Below are 16,646 nucleotides of genomic sequence, written 5' to 3'. Positions count from 1 at the left end.
GTATGTGGAATTTCTAATAACATTCAAATCATCACCTTGTTTTTCTCTTCACAATTCTATAAAATCCCTGACGTAACAACTTGACCACCTGCTTGATTATCAAATGAAAAAGAGAAGCCGGTACAGTTAAGACAGCTAGATGTATCAAAATACAGTTCATAAATAATAAAAGCAGTAAAGAAAATGTAAGCGCGCATTCACACGTGCGCATGCACGCACGCACAGAGAGAGAGAGAGAGAGAGAGAGAGAGAGAGAGAGAGAGAGAGATGTGCAACAGCACAACAGTACTTGTCATAATCATGCAAATGTTAAAAACAGCAGGTTACTACTGAAAATGGTCCGACATTTAAAGGTAAAAAATTTCTGTACACAACACTAAAAATTGAGTCAAAAGGCATTACACTGACAAAATGTTGGAATAATTGATAAAGTTATAAGAGAACAAAGGTTATACCATCATAAATATTTAGGAAATGTTAAGCTAACTAACATAGTTAACTTTATAGTACAAAATTATATTTTTCTAAATTTGTTTTCTTGACTAAGCAAAGAACAGTTCCTAGAAAGAGTGACTTGTATCTGCTGGAATCTGCATCTATAAATGAAATTCTTTTATGACTAAACTGAAGCAAGACAACTCTTGTTATCTGTTTAAGACCCAATTGATTTTTTTTAAATATTCATCTATGAGAAACTTGTACATCACTTAGCAATTATTTAAAATAACAGACTGCTGACTAAATACAAACAAGAGGTTTAAAATATTTTCACAAAACTTAAAATATAATTAAAGTCTTAAAATTTAACTAAAGTAATGTTAAAGCTGAAGCAAATATCTCCTTACATTCTACAATACTTTTATATTTCCAGTATAAAACGAAAAATAAAAACATTATAAACACAAAAGTTACATTCTTAAAGCAGTATTGATGAGGCAGTGTGCAAAAGTGAATAAAGTTACTTGATGAATGACCAAGTCAAAATGTGTCATAGTATAAATTTGTTTACAGTGAATATGAGAAAAATATTTAGATTACATAAAAGTTACTTGCCCTTCTGACAGGAAGCACAAAGTTCAGGATATGCCTAATACATAAAGGCTGAAATTTACAGCAAGACAAATATTTTACAAAACTAGTTTATAAGGGGAAGAAACAGTTACCTCAGTATAATATGCAGGAACGTGTACATCATTTACATACAAAATTGGTGCAATTGTTTTAAATATGATTAGAGTGAATGTCAACTGGTTCAAATTACAATTCATTCATGTTACATAAGCCCAGTAATAGGAGCAGATCAGGATATTCAAACTGGCTACGAATTACCAGCATGTAACATAAGAACAGGATATTAATAATGTGTAGCATCAGGAATAATGTTGATATTATTGGAGAGCCAAGAGAGAATTTTGAATACAATGCACTACTACTTCAGTAAAAGATTCAGCCTTAGTAGTAGAGTTCCATCGCAAAATTCGATGAATAGTTGTATCAATGGGAAAATTACTGTATTAATCCTGAAAGAACATGATTAATTTCCAAATCTATCTTCAAGTCTACTTTAGGAACACAGTGTAACCCCCAAAGAGAAAGCCCTTATTTGTGCATTCTGAATTTGGATTTACCATTATGTCACTACCACATTGTGTGATACAACTGTCATTGCGTTTTTATTATTCTGTGGTTCTCAAGTAATTGTGACCAACAGCTTCAGCTAGCCTTCAGGTGTTATGACCTTTGGGATGCAGCATTTTCAAATCTCAGCAATACAAGGCCTAATGTGACAGCTTTGCTGGGGGGTTTCCTAGCATGTATTTTTGCATCTCACTGTCCTGAGGATCTCTACACTTTGACAGAAGTTACAAAACTCAAGTAAGCTGCCAAACATTATGAAGCCATATAAAGTCATATGCTGTCATTGTGTTCAAAGCTGCAAGTGGTAATAAAATAAATTACAATATATATCTTCAAATTACTGTACTCTCCATTCCAGAATGAGAAACTTGACGATACTGTCTCGATTTGTGCAGAAGCCACTCATTATTACTTAAGCATGGCAGACCATGGAGATTTTGGTACATTCGTGTTTTGGGGGACCTGAAATGAGAAAAGAAAAATGAAGAGCTAATCTAGACTTGTGCAATACATAAAGAAATATTTCCTAAAGCAAAAATCAAAAGTCAAATACAGTGATTGATGGTATGTGAGACACAGAAGAGGTGCTTACTATTCAATCACTGACACAGTAACAGTAAACATATCTCTATCACTGGAAGGAAATAGCAATAGGAAATATTAAATGGTAAAAGAAAAATGTAGTGATATATCCTGTTCATCTTGCCTACTGACAAGGTAATGTGTTTAAAGTTCAACCACAGGAGAATGCATTTTTTTTCTCCTCTGTTTTAGTACCTCTCACTTACACCACAGTTACCAATATCTCTGCCAAGTTTTATGCAAGCATTTTTAATAATGTGTGCTGCAATCACATATGAAATATTTATGACAGAAATTCCTCTACAAAGTAAATACAAATACATTACTACTAGCATCAGCGCAAAAACAAATTTACCACTAGCAAGACACAAAAAAGGAACAAGAAGGATCTAAACCTCTGACAACTGTTCAGTGCCTCCTCCGTGTGTTGAGTGCTAAACCTCCGTGGTGAGTGCTAAGTCTATTTCGCACACACATCCTTATCTTGAGTTAACATTTTTACCTTATGACAGTGCATGTCAGTCAGTATTTCGCATATCTACAATGACTGCTTTGTGCAATTAGTGTGTCTTCACTCTATGAATGAAAGAGCACACAAAACAACTACTATCAGAAAGAAACTGATTGCATGAACTTCAAGTGCCACTTTGTAAAAGTAACAACAGAGAAATTGTTACATCACTACATGGTAGAATGGCTGAATTGTGCAGTTGTCATTATGGATGGTGACTGAATGAACAATGTAGTGCATTTACTCTAACTGAATTCCACAATCTGAAACTTTCAAAGAGCTGTCAAGTAAGCATCCTCAATAGTACAAAACACACTGTATTATATGTAAGGAGTATCACAATGAGGGTGATTTAATACACCAAACAATCTTATTAGAAACAGAATGTCCTATCAAAAAGTGCTGCAGTTTTCATTACAAAAAAAATCACTAACACTCCTTCAATGTTAGTGAATGTAAACAGCTTTATTTCTCAACATTCAGGTACCACAAGTTCTTTATTCAGATAAGCTTACAACTGTTTTTCTCCAAAAACTCAATACTAAACATAGATACTTTATTCAATGCTTAGCTTATTTTAAACTGGTGGAAATTAGGTATATAGATGAGGGAGGGATAATACACTAATGAACAACTCTTTCAGAAATAGCTGTTGTGTTGGAGAAAAAAGTTCTGTCAACATATCAAATGGAATAGTTCACTTTGTCACGACAGGGGTTGTCAGACAATTTGCTGGTCACCTGCATGACTGTCGACCACAGTATGGGCATGACAAGCAACATCAACAAATCTGATCATACAAAATTTTTAAGGCTTTTGTGGCCACTTGTTGACAAACAGTCTGTTGGCTTCTGTCTCGGGTTCTTCAGTCGACGTTTGTCTAATGATTTTACTGACATTTCGTCAGAACGAGTGGCTGCCATTTTCAAAGCTTCACCCATCATTGCTGGTGGTGAACTGGATCTGATCATGCCCATGTTGCACATGCCCAACATATAAAATACTCCATTTTTGAGTCAATTTAGGAATAAACCAACACCTCCATGTCAACTGCTGTAGGTAGCAGGAAATTGTGACAGGGGTGCCATCAACTATCACAAATTGCAACAGCAGACACACTTGCCACAGTACAGAAAACTGCTTACTAGTTCAATGTTGGACACTGAACCGATATGTATCCAAACTGTAAGCTATGGGGTAAAGAAGCTATCACCTCCAACATGTGTACCACTGCTTGCAACCCATCTTCACAGAATGGAAAGAAAATTAGGGTTTGATGTCCTCTCAGAGGCCTTGACATCCATTTGTTGTTGAGTCTTGAAATATACTCTGAGCTCAAACATAACAAAATATCTCTAACAGAATGACCTCCTCCAAGCCAATCAGCAAGATACCGAAAACATAAATCATCTGAAACCCAACTTGACAAGTCTCACATGACATACTGAAAGCTATGGATCAAGGCAGGCAGGTCGATGCTGTATCCCTCGATTTCCGAAAATTATTTGAATCAGTACCATACCTATGCGTATTATCAAAGTTACAAGGGTATGGGGTATCAAGCAAAATTTATGACTGGGCTGAGAATTTTTTGGTAGGGAGAATGGAGCATGGCATCTCAGATGGAGAGCCATTGACATAAATTCATGTGTGTCCCAGGCAAGGGTGTTCTGAGCGACCCTGTTCAAGTTCTGTATCAATGATCTTGCAGACAATATTAATAGTAAGCTCAGCCTTTTTGCAGATGATGCAGTTATCTATTATCAAATACTGTCTGAAAAAAGCTGTCCAAATATTTAGTCAGCTCTTGATAAGATTTCAAAGTGGCGCAACTTGCTTTAAATGTTGAGCAATGTAAAATTGTGCACTGCCCAAATGGAAAAAAAGAAGCTTAGTATCCTATGACTATGAATCAATGAGCTGCATTTGTAATCATTCGACTCATACAAATACATGCGTGTAACGATGTGTAGGGGTATGAAATAGAATGATCAGTCTCTGTCATAGAAAAAGCAGTTGGCAGACTGATAAATTGGCAGAATACTAGAGAGATGCAATCAGTCTACAAAGGAGACTGCACACAAATCACTTGTGTGACATATCCTAGAATATTGCTCAAGTGTGTGGAACCTCTACCAAACAGGACTAACAAGGGATATTGAACAGATAATGAAGGGCTTTGTGTTACCCATGGGAGAGACTATAACACAACTGGACAAGCAAAAGGAAGAGAGATTAATGATGATAATATTGTGTAACAGTGATAGCATCAGTTCTCATGTCTTGAAGAACAAATATCAAGAGGTATTATACTAAGACTTTATCCTATTAACTATTCTAGTGTCCGATTATAATATAATATAAATTATGTATGAGATCGTTAAGAGACACACATCTATTACTGGTAATGGTTCCTGACTCATAAAGCACTCCATCTTCAGGCCACGAGTGGCCCACCGGGACCATCCGACTGCTGTGTCATCCTCAATGGAGGATGCGGATAAGAGGGGCGTGGGGTCAGCACACCACTCTCCCGGTTGTTATGATGGTATTCTTGACCGAAGCCGCTACTATTCGGTTGAGTAGCTCCTCAATTGGCATCACGAGGCTGAGTGCACGCCGAAAAATGGCAACAGCGCATGGCGGCCTGAACGGTCACCCATCCAAGTGCCGACCACGCCCGACAGCACTTAACTTCAGTGATCTCACGGGAACCAGTGTATCCACTGTGGCTAGGCCGTTGCCAGTTTCTGACTCATAAGATATGTAATTATTAATGGGCTCTAATTGGAATTGTTGGTATTACATGAAGTAGACCTAAGCATCTAAAAAAAAATCCTGAAGCCCGTAGGTGTTTATTGGTGAATATAAAGGAAAAAATATATTATGATAGATAGACTTTGACTGAAATTGTCAATTATTACTGTAAAGCTTCAAATAATTGTTGATTAACTGACGTGCTTGGCATAATTTCGTATAAAATTAAATAATTCAGAAAGACTTTGACCAGCTGTGTCGACTGCATACAAAAGGTAATTCTAGAGGTGTTGATTTTAATTGTTAAGAATACACTATATGGGCAGATTGTTTGTGTACAGTTGGTATAGCCATTACTGGATCCACGTGACATGTGGCTAGTGGGGAAGCTACAGTACTATGAACTTACAGTATGGTACAGTATGAACCTTTTCTGCCAGATGATAAGTGGTACAGTAAGTAGTGATAAGTATTAAAAGCATTATTATAATTATTTATGTATTCTGTTGTTGCTTACAATTTCATAAAAAAATTGATGATTTATTCAAGAGAAAGAACTTCACAAATTGAGCAGGTCAACAGTGTGTTGGTCCACCTCTGCCCTCATGCAAGTAGTTATTTGGTTTGGCATTGATTGATAGAGTTGTTGGATGTCCTCCTGAGGGATATCATGCCAAATTCTGTCCAACTGGTGCACTAGATCATCAAAATCCCAAGTTGGTTGGAAGGCCTTCCCATAATGCTCCAAATGTCCTCAACTGGAGAGAGATCTGGTGACCTTTCCGGTTAAAGTAGGGTTTGGCGAGCATGATCTTGCTGAAATGTAAGCCCAGGATGACTTGCCACAAAAGGCAACAAAATGGGGTACAGAATATCAGTGACATGCCACTGTGCGGTAAGGGTGCTGCAGATGACAATCAAAGGGGTCTTGCTATGACAAAAAGTGGCATCCCACCATCACTCCTCATTGTCAGGCCATATGGCAAACAACACTCAGGTTAGTATCCCACTGCTGTCTGGGATTTGTCCAGACATATCTTCAGCCTAGAATCCCATTGAAAGGAGCAGAATTGTCTTCAGGGATGAGTCCCGCTTTGAACTGAGCCCAGATGACCAATGAAGATGTGTCTGGATATGCCCTGGATATCGACCTGTCACCCGCCATATGGCCTGACAACCAGAAGTGATGGTCTGGGGTGCCATTTCTTAATCTATTGAAATCTCATTAATATCAGACAAATATGTTTCAAGCTGTAATTTTTTAAAGTGAATAGTTTCTAGGATAGATGCCCAAAACTCAGTCTCGCACAACAGCGAGAAACTGTGTGTGTTTTGCTGCACTGTTCACCTTTTTGCAACATCTGATACATCATTTCTGTACGATAATTCTTGCCCTTTCATTACATACATGTTTGTACCATGAGTACTTTGTAGATAAGTAAATCAGTTTACAAATAGCTGGGCATATATGCCATTTTCTGTTCCATGTGGCTGCGACTGGAACGTATTGATTCTCTGTAAATTGAAGGTGGAGGAGGTGAGAAAGGAAAGGAAAGGGAAGGGATTACTGATGTAAGTTGCATTGGGACATTATGTAGAATCAGTGCAGTTCATCAACCACTTCATCGTGGGACACAATGTTACCGCAACTGCGCGGACTATCTCAGCACACCTCATGGCCAATCAACATTTCCTGTAAGTGCTTCCTATCCGCAGTCCCTGTCCATTTCCTCCATGCTAGCTGCCGTGGGATTCCCCTAGGAGGTTGGATGTACTTGTGCATTCACACCGAGGAAGGTGGATCTACTGCCCATTCATACAAGTCTATCGATTCATTGCAGTGGTATGGAGAGGCAGTCTTGTGAAGTACTTCTGAACACATTTTCCGAATATTATCTCGTGCAGCAAGTTCGTTATCCCACAAGCCATGGAAATATTTTCAACCTTGTAGCTATGGGCAGGCCTGACATTATTGACGGTGTCACTACAGAGGTCAGGTTTAGTGATCATGATGTCATCATACTAGTTACTGGAGTTAACAGACCCACAAAGAATGCTACAATAGATTTTGTACTGGAAAGAATAGATGAGCAGTTATTAGCATCCTACTTAGACAATGAATGGACAACATTATTTCAAATATTGTGGATGTAGAAGAATTATGGGCAGAGTTTGTTAAATAGTGCTCTGGAGAAATGTGTGCCAAGGAAGTGTATTAAGGGCAGAAAAGATCCACCACTGTTAAATAACAAAAGTCAGAAAATGCTGAGGAAACAGAGACTGTTGCACTCTCAGAGCAAATAAATGATGAAGAAATGGTGACAGGTGAAAGTTTGTAGAAACTGATGTGTCTATAAAAGATGGATGCACAAAGCATACACCAGCTTCCAGAGTCACACACAATGCATTGAAACAGTTCCAAGACAGATTTTATTTCCGGCATGTAAGTGATGTCAATGTGGTAACTACTGTGGCATCTTGAACTAACAACTGTAAACAACAGATGCGCTTTCAACCAGACACATGTGAGCAGGTAGTGTTAAGCAGTGGACATCCACCCATAGCGTGCCAACATTGTTGTGTAACAAATTGCAGTGGAATAACATGTCTAAATCAGTGTTCAAGACATTCTTAAAACAAGTGTTCAAGACATTCTCCAGACTGTTTTGAAGAAGAGAAAGGTGTGTGTAAAGTTTGTCTCACACACCGTGACTCCAAAACTAAAAAGACACATTTGGATTATATAACTTTTCTACACGTTACTTACACTTTTGTGTAGATCATGGGTTTGATTCATCAGAATGAGCATGTTACAAAAATGATCAATTAACTGCAGTGAGAAACATTACAAGAAAAAAACTGTGGATCAGGAAAAGCCTTACACACAAAATTCCAATAGTCTAAATTCTAAAATGAGCAAATGCATTGATCTAAAAGGGGATTACAATGAAAAATAAATTTTCTTTTGTCCTAAAGAACACAGTCCAATGTTCATTATGACTAGCAGATGCGTAAGGGAAGGGCCATTGCCACTTTCTTAGCATCACTCACAAATGGAGCTAATTCTGGAGCATATGAATTAGGGGAGATATCTTACCATTCATCATTTTGTAACAATTTGTTTCCATTAATAGGACTGTACATATCTGTGACTCATTTATACTAATGTTCACTGCCAAGTTCCAGGAACATTTTTTTTTATTGGAGATCACGTGTATGAATGTGACTATGGCAACTGTTATTGAAAATCAATTGGTCTGCAAGGATGTTATTTTAAACAAAGCAATTCATACACTATTATTTATCAATGACCGAAGTGTTACAACTCTTCTGGAGAGGATCTGTTAGAAGTAAAGAAGGAAGATTAAGATTCAATTTTCCACTTACAACTAGATCATTAGACACAGAGAACAAGTCTGGACTGAGAGAGACACGCTATCCTCCTGAATGCAAGTTCAGTGTCTTACTACTGCACCACTTTTATCTGTAGGATTTGGTGAAAATCATATGTCTGTTACATACTCTAACAAAGATGTGTAATTATTACATTTCAAAAGGCAAAAACACAGTAATGTCTTGCTTCAATAGTAAATAAACTTAAGATTGTTTTCTGCTATGCTGCACGTAGTGCCACACATGAATATGACAGAGGTACCATCAACAAGTTACTTAAGTTGTTGCAGAAGAGCAACAGAATAGGAGGGTGTAGAAGAACTTTGCTGCAGGTTCTGTGGCGCACCTACCACAGAGTGCCAGCAGCTGAATGTCTACTGCCCTCAATATTCAATCGCCTATGGCTCCGCTCATACTCTGTCAGGGCAAGGAAGTCAGCGAGAACGCCAGCAGAGTACAGCTTCGGCAGTCGCACTGACACCGTGTAATGTCTCTTGCAGCGACCTCTACGCGATATTTTCAGAAAATTTATAAATTATATAACTCAGTACATATCTCGAAATATCTCTTCTTATCTTACCGATTATCAATGCAAAGTAGTTTCAAGCCCAATTATTCCTTGGAGCGTCCATTTACTCCATGGAATAGCTTCTCTGCTATCTATGTTTTCTCTTATGAAAAGAATGAAGGAATTCTTGCCGATTAGTCGTGAAAGAAGGAGGATGTATATGTATGTATTGTTGAGCTAGTCGCCATCTTGATGAGATTCTGTATGAGAAGGAATTTAATACATGAACTAAACTAAAGTAAGTGTGTTCGCGTATTATTTAACTGATTATTATTGACAGTGTCTGCTTACTACGCTGTGTTGCACGGGATCAGTGGGGAACGTCTGATTTACACTGGACAAACCTGCCGTTTTGTATGCTCAAGATATCCAGTTACTTCAAATAAGTAGGCTAACACGGTCTTACCAGCAGATCTCCGGTCTTCCCCATGTGATCACCGAAAGTTAATAATTATTACAAATGTTTCCAGGAGATCGACTGACAATTTTCGTCGCACCAAGACTTTGAAATTGCTTCACTGCCTTATGGAATTTAAGTTAAGCTCAATTTAATCAGGATAGAACAGTATTGAACTGTGTGAATGTGATAAGCCTGCTTTGTGAATGAAAATTCCCTTAACATACGCATGTTTTTACTATCCTGATCAGTGAAGCTAAATCAGGCCGGTGTGAGAGAAGTTTTTTTAAATTTTAGATCCCACACAAAAAATATTAAAACCGCAATCATCGCACAAATAGAATCAGCATGCACAGATCAGCACTATGTTCTGCTTCTGCGGCCCAGCTCTGCAGCCAATCAAAACAAAGTAATCCTCCACGAAGCGAGGATTTAAGCTCTCGCTGGAGCAGCAGAAAGCTTTGACATTGCCTGCCCAGATGTGATGATCATCACTAGATCTGCCGCGACTGCAGCTTTCGTCATCCATTTCACTGTTCACCACCGCTGTTCTGACCATGACGTTGTGCTACCAAGGACCAGACACTACCAGCTAGGTGGGTCTGGACTAGGACAGGATTGTAGTACAGAAATTTAATTTGACATCATTCATACTCATAAAAGAACAGCTTTCAAGACAAATGGACTTGTAGCATTTCAGAACTTAACTTTTGTTTCCACTATATAGTCTAGCAAGTGACTTCATTCTTGGCAGTAGCAAGAGCAGCCCTTTATGCCAACTAAGAATTACAGAAGAAGTGTTCATTTATTTGGTGTTTACTCTGGAAGACTCTCTAAGTACATTTAATTTGGTTGTTCAAATAATCAGAATTGTGTGAATAAACAATAAGTCAATTCAGTCGAGCTTGTGTGTCTTGTATTGGATGTAAAAGCACGTGCTGAAACCGAATATACAATTACAATGGCTATTACAATTCTATTGTACAAGACTGAATCAATAATCTAGAAAGTTCACAGCATCAGTAAGAATAAGATTTCAGAAATGAAATTTCTGGGAGTAGTTCAAGCAAGTAGCATAATTGAATAGATCCTCAACAAGGAAAGTCAATAACAAGAAATAAGGAATAAAAGATCTTCCCAACAACTGAAATTATCGACAGATATAAGGTCAATGTTAAATGAAAACATATATATAAAATCAAGAGACTATAACAACTAGATCACTATCATTGGAAAACCGAAATAAGAGAACTGTTTAGGAAGAATACAAATTCTATGCACACTGGCAGGGCTAAGACAAAGAAACAGCTGTTGTCTACATTCAGTATTGTCATACCTCAATAAAAAGAATGAAACACTAAAATCAGTTTGAAGAAACATATTACAGAATCGGTTTCTTTAACAGACTGTAACACTAAAATTTTAAGTAATTCTTAAAAATGCAAAAAAGAGTAAAAAATGTATACTTACACATTCTTCAGTTCTTGTGCAATCTGATGTAAAGATTTGCCTTTAGTTTCTGGTACAAACAAAAATATCAGTAAAACTCCGATCATGCACACTACACTATTGAGTAGGAATGTTCCAGCCACTGAAAGGGACTCTGAAACAAATGATAAACCAGTTATAGAGTAAATCAATTGATAATGACATATCTGCTGTACAATAGTAAACTCAACAATTTGTGCACTAAAAGTAAAGAATGAAATCACATGGGACTCTCAGTTTTCCTCTTTAGCTTTAAAAATGCAACTTATATGACAAAAACTAAAGAAAAATATATGGATTTGTAGAAGCCTGTCCAAGCACAATGCTCCTACATATTGTTTAAATCCCAGAGAAAATGGAAGTAAAAGCACACTAATGACAGTCGCAGATAAATTGCATTATTCACTACTATACATTTTTTCCTGCGAACAAGCATTTACACTAGAGAAAACACAAAAGAGTGAGTAAAGCATGCCAACCCCATGGAAGCTCACCACTTGCAAAAACCAGGGCAAGCCACTCTCATATCCTAAAAGGTGCTAAAACTGAAAATACAAGAATCGAGAGAAGAGCTAAAATAGTAACGTAGGTAAGTGTGAATGGCTGAGCAGTTACAAAAAATATGGGTGGGCCAGTCACCCTTTAATACATTAAGAACACTTCCCAAAAATTTTAGGAAACAAGTTGAACATATCACTAAACCATTAAACTCTATCCACAGCCATTTGAAAGTAACTTAAAACAGAAGGCAGATCTGTTGGCAAATCTGCTGCTGCGCTCTGGTCCCAAAATAAAACACATTCTAGTAAAATGTGGCACACAGAGAACTGTGCGTCACAAGCATCACGCATTGGAGGGTCCTCTCGCCAGAACAAGAAGCCATGCTTCAGAGGGTTGCGACCTATGCGGAAGACAAGTAAGGAGCACCTCACCCCCCCCACCCCCCCCACCCCCCCCCCGCATGAGTCGAGGGAGGTGGAGTGGACTTTACTAGATGCAGCTTATTGTCTGTCACTTTGAGCCACTCTTCTTCCCATTGATGCATGACTCTGCACCTAAACAGAAAAGTGATAGCACACCGGGAGATGGCATACTAAATTACCTGAAGCTCATGACATGCCTGCTTGGTTGCTACACTTGCCCTTTTATTCCCCTTAACACCCATGTGACCTGCCACCCGGCAGAAAGACATATCCTTCCCCAGCCTTTGTAAGTGGAGAAGGGCACCCTGGATATCCTAGACTACTTTATCTGCTGGATACAAGGGTTGCAGAGGTTGAAGGACATGAAGGGAGTTGGAACAGACGATGAATTTCGCAGGCAAGGCACATCTCATTTACTCCAGCATCCTCAAGAATGCAAATAATTTGACATCGACGACAATGAGGTTGGAGACAAGCAAATCCTGAGGACATGATCAGGGAAAACAAAATAGCAGCCAACGAAAACTGCCTGGTTAGACTAATCCATGAATACAGCTACTAGTTGTGGAGCTCAGTTAAAACGTTGGAAAATATCATTGTAAAAACATAAGTAGGAGGGCAATCTCTCCTGTGCTGCACTAAATCTAAAATTATTCTTTCCCTCTGCAGTAACCAGAGTTGTAGTTGGTTAAAATCTCCGATATGAATCAGTATATACAAGGGACTGCACCTCACACTTCACATGGATTCCAAAGGGCCTCATTGATCATGGACGACTGAAGAAAACGCATTCCATAACTGGTCAAGCAACAGTGCAATACAATGGTGAATTCGGAGCAGCAAGGAACTTATACGCTTGATGTACCATGATCAGTTTCCACCACATGGGAAGTGACAGCTCTCCAGCCTCAGCACAAATACTCGGTACAGGGCATCCTTTAAGCACCCATGGCCAGCCTAAGACTCTCGTAGTGGATAGCATCAAAGATCTCTCACTGAGCCGTATACTGTGCACTCATAGTCTAGCTGTGATCTCATGAAACCTCTATAAAACTGGAACAGGCCCAACCTGTCTGCTCCCCAAGACCTGTGGCTAAGGCATTTGAAGACATTCAATATATTCTGGGTCCTTGCCTTCAGGTACTTTAGACCCGGTAACCACAACAAGATGGCATAATGTTTCGGATCGCGAGTAAGGTGCAAAAGTTATATTTCTATGTGTCTAAAAAAAGCTGTGAACTTTCCAATGGCCTTGCAGATGACACAATGTATGCTGAGAAAAATGGCAACAAAGAAACTATGTCAGAAACAGTGGCAACAATTGTAATATCATGCTATGATATACAGTAAATAAGAATCAAAGAACCCACTGATGATGGAGATATTTGTCACTGAAACCAGTTTGGGGGAATAAACAAACAAATAACAAAAGTGTTTTGCATCAAGGTGGACCCACAACCTCATATTGTTGTTTTTGTATGCAAACACAGATAAATGGAAGAGTTTCAAGATATAGTTATTACTCTCCAGTCTGTGCAACCATCACCCTTTCCACCTTATGATGAATTGGCTGAAGATTGGGACTCCTATGAGGCATGGTTACACCAACATTTCCACATTTTTTGCTTGGGCAATGCAAACCTGTGTAGAGCTTCCTTTCTTTCCAGGCTTTCTCCACACATATATCAGTCATTGGGCCAATGTGTGCCTTCGCTAGAACCGGCCAGCTTATCATTTGATGAAATGTGCAAGCTTCTCTCAACCTATTACTGTGACAGAACACTTGTCATTGCAACGTGTGTAGATTTTCACCATTGTCAGGAATGCCCAATCCAATCTTATAAAGCCTGGGCTGCAGAATTACATGGGTTGAGCCATTGTTGTAAATTAGTCACTGGTACTCACCACAAATCCTATGCTGATCACATGGAACATGATGTTATTATTCATTCGGATCTGGATAGGGAAATCTGCAAAAAAGCACTTCAATGTGAGAATGTGATGCTTATGGATGTGCTCAACATAGCACAGTCCTTTAAAGTGTCACAGGCCAGAGGCAGATTGCTGCATGCAGTGAGGTATCAGAAGTTGCTCATTAATCTCTGTTACGCACACTGCAAGTGTTCAGGATGACGGGGAAGCTGTTGCAGCATCGCATGGGGTAGCATTGGTTACGGCCACAGCAGCAACAGGCCGTGTCACAGCAGCGGCCGCATGCCCCTCTTCTGTCTTGCTCGTACTGCTTCATCCAACATGAGCTTGCTGCATGCCCTAAGCGTTGGTCGGTTTGCAACAAGTGTTGAAAGAAAGGCCACAGTGCATCGGTGTGTAACTGCTCTTCAAACATGGCAGACACAGTAGTACCGATGTACATAAACTATATTTCTACAATAACTATTTCTCTGAACAAATTGTTGGTTAACTTGTATGTGTTTAATACAGCACTAAAAATTCAAGTGGACACAAAAGCTGCAATGACTTTAGTAAACACACAAACATACGTGGATTTGGGCTCTCCTCCCCTCACACAGGTTTCACAGAAGTTTGTTAGCTACAATAAACAACAAATTCTGATCCTAGGTCAGTTTTCCACTCCAGTCTCTTATCTGTTGTTAACCCTCTAACCTTCCTTGTTGTGGGTCATTCCTATATCACAGGCCTATTCAGGTTAGATGCATTTAACACTTTTGGTTTCTCCACTGCCGATGAGGTAAATTTATTTTCAGATCAAGTTCCGTATCAGCAACTGGAGTCCCTCTGCTCTGAGTTTTCATCTCTGTCTTCCCCTTGGCTAGGTTGTGTTACCAGCTTTTAGGTTCACATTACCGTGAAAGAGTCTGCCCGCCATCGTGTTGTTGAGGTAGCAGTGCTTTTTCTTTCTCTACCATGCATTTTAGGTGCATAGTGTTTTTTATATATGCACGTACATATGTAAGTGGTTCCTCCCCCCTCCCTCCCCCCCCCCCCCCCGCCCAAAGGCAGGCATGACATACCTTCATTGATGTGTGCGCAGTTTCAGAGCGCACATCCATACAGTTCACAGGTGTGCTTATAGAGGCCATGTACGTCAGCCTTCTAGTGCACTCTAGTGAGCGGCCAAAGAAATGGCATTATTTAAGCTATCGCAAATGAGTGCTTGGCCTATTTTTTTTTACACTGTGTTGCTGTTGTCCAGTCTATATGTTCAATGCTATGCACAACCTGTACCTTACATGTTGCTCTATAAAGTACTATGTTCCATAAATCATGTTCATTCTTGTTATAACATTGGTCCAGAAACCTCACAAAATTTGTAAAAGGTTGAATGGTTTCATGCATATGCAAGTTAGGTGAAGTAAAGTGGCAATGCAAACAATTCAAATGAACACACACACACACACACACACACACACACACACACACACTTATTGGCAGAAAATGTAAAACCCAACTTTGCAAGCACATTCTTAAAACCCAACTTTGCAAGCACATTCTTAAAACCTCTTCACTGTAAGTTGGTAACTTGCAACTGGCAAGTCATTGTTGCAGTACTTGAGCACAAACAGAAAACTGCAAAATCATACACAAATAAGGAGCATTGTCCAGGACTCCTAACCATAAACATATTGTTTATGGCTATGGCAAATAGGGTAACAATTATACAACTGCCTTGTGGAACATTACCTTTCCGCTGCTCCAAATGACCCAACAGCACTTCACCAACTCAGTATCTAAAAAGAGCTTACAGAGGAAGGGCTGTGAGAATGAACAGGTAGCCACGAGAGCCTCATCGGTGGAGCTGTCCTAGAATAACTTGTCTCCAATAGTATCACACACCTTACTGATGCCAAAGGATATACCAACACAGCAGTGGTTACATAGGAAAGCTTGCTGGATAGCCGCCTCTAGTAGGGTCAGGTTGTCAACATTGGATCACAACCTTCTCGGTGCACATTGAGAGTGGCAAAGGAGTTGCCTTGTCTCTAACATCCAGGGGGGATGACGGTTAGCCATTTGTTCCAGGGTCTTTCCTACACAGCATGTTAAGGCACCACGCCACTAACTATCGGGTTCTTTCCTTGTTTGAGGAGAGATATAAAAATGGCCTCTTTTCAGTAGTTTAGAAAGTGGCCTGTCTGCCATACCCAATTCAGATGCTCGAGGATAATTTTATTTGAAGCTGCCTGCAAATGTCAAAGCATTTCGTCATGACCAGGTACAGGATCACAAGCCTCAGACTATGCCGAATCCAGCTCCCACATGGAAAAAAGGCACTTATAAGACTCATAATAGTTGGCACTGAGGCCCAAATGGCTCCTTTCTATGGTCACACATCAGCAACAGAACATCTGATTGGCATGGCAGTAGTCGTAGCAAAATGTTCTGCCACCGTCTGTGAGATGTCTCCGG

General features: G+C 39.3%; 1 protein-coding gene across 1 annotated transcript in view; it reads right to left on the bottom strand.

Moving 5' to 3' along the window:
* Positions 1-828: 828 nt before the first annotated feature.
* Positions 829-16,646, bottom strand: part of LOC126262674 (solute carrier family 2, facilitated glucose transporter member 10-like) — a 62,190-nt gene continuing 46,372 nt past the window's right edge. Inside the window, exons 7-8 of the mRNA XM_049959448.1 lie at positions 11,317-11,449; positions 829-2,100 (exon numbers count right to left, since the gene is read on the bottom strand). Of these exons, the coding sequence (XP_049815405.1) occupies positions 1,971-2,100; positions 11,317-11,449 (263 nt within the window). The 3' untranslated portion in view covers positions 829-1,970. The remainder of the gene's footprint in view (positions 2,101-11,316; positions 11,450-16,646) is intronic.

Source organism: Schistocerca nitens, chromosome 6, assembly GCF_023898315.1.
Source record: "Schistocerca nitens isolate TAMUIC-IGC-003100 chromosome 6, iqSchNite1.1, whole genome shotgun sequence".
Lineage (NCBI taxonomy): Eukaryota > Metazoa > Arthropoda > Insecta > Orthoptera > Acrididae > Schistocerca > Schistocerca nitens.
Note: the sequence above shows the minus strand (reverse complement) of the source record. Positions and strands in the feature narration are given on the sequence as shown.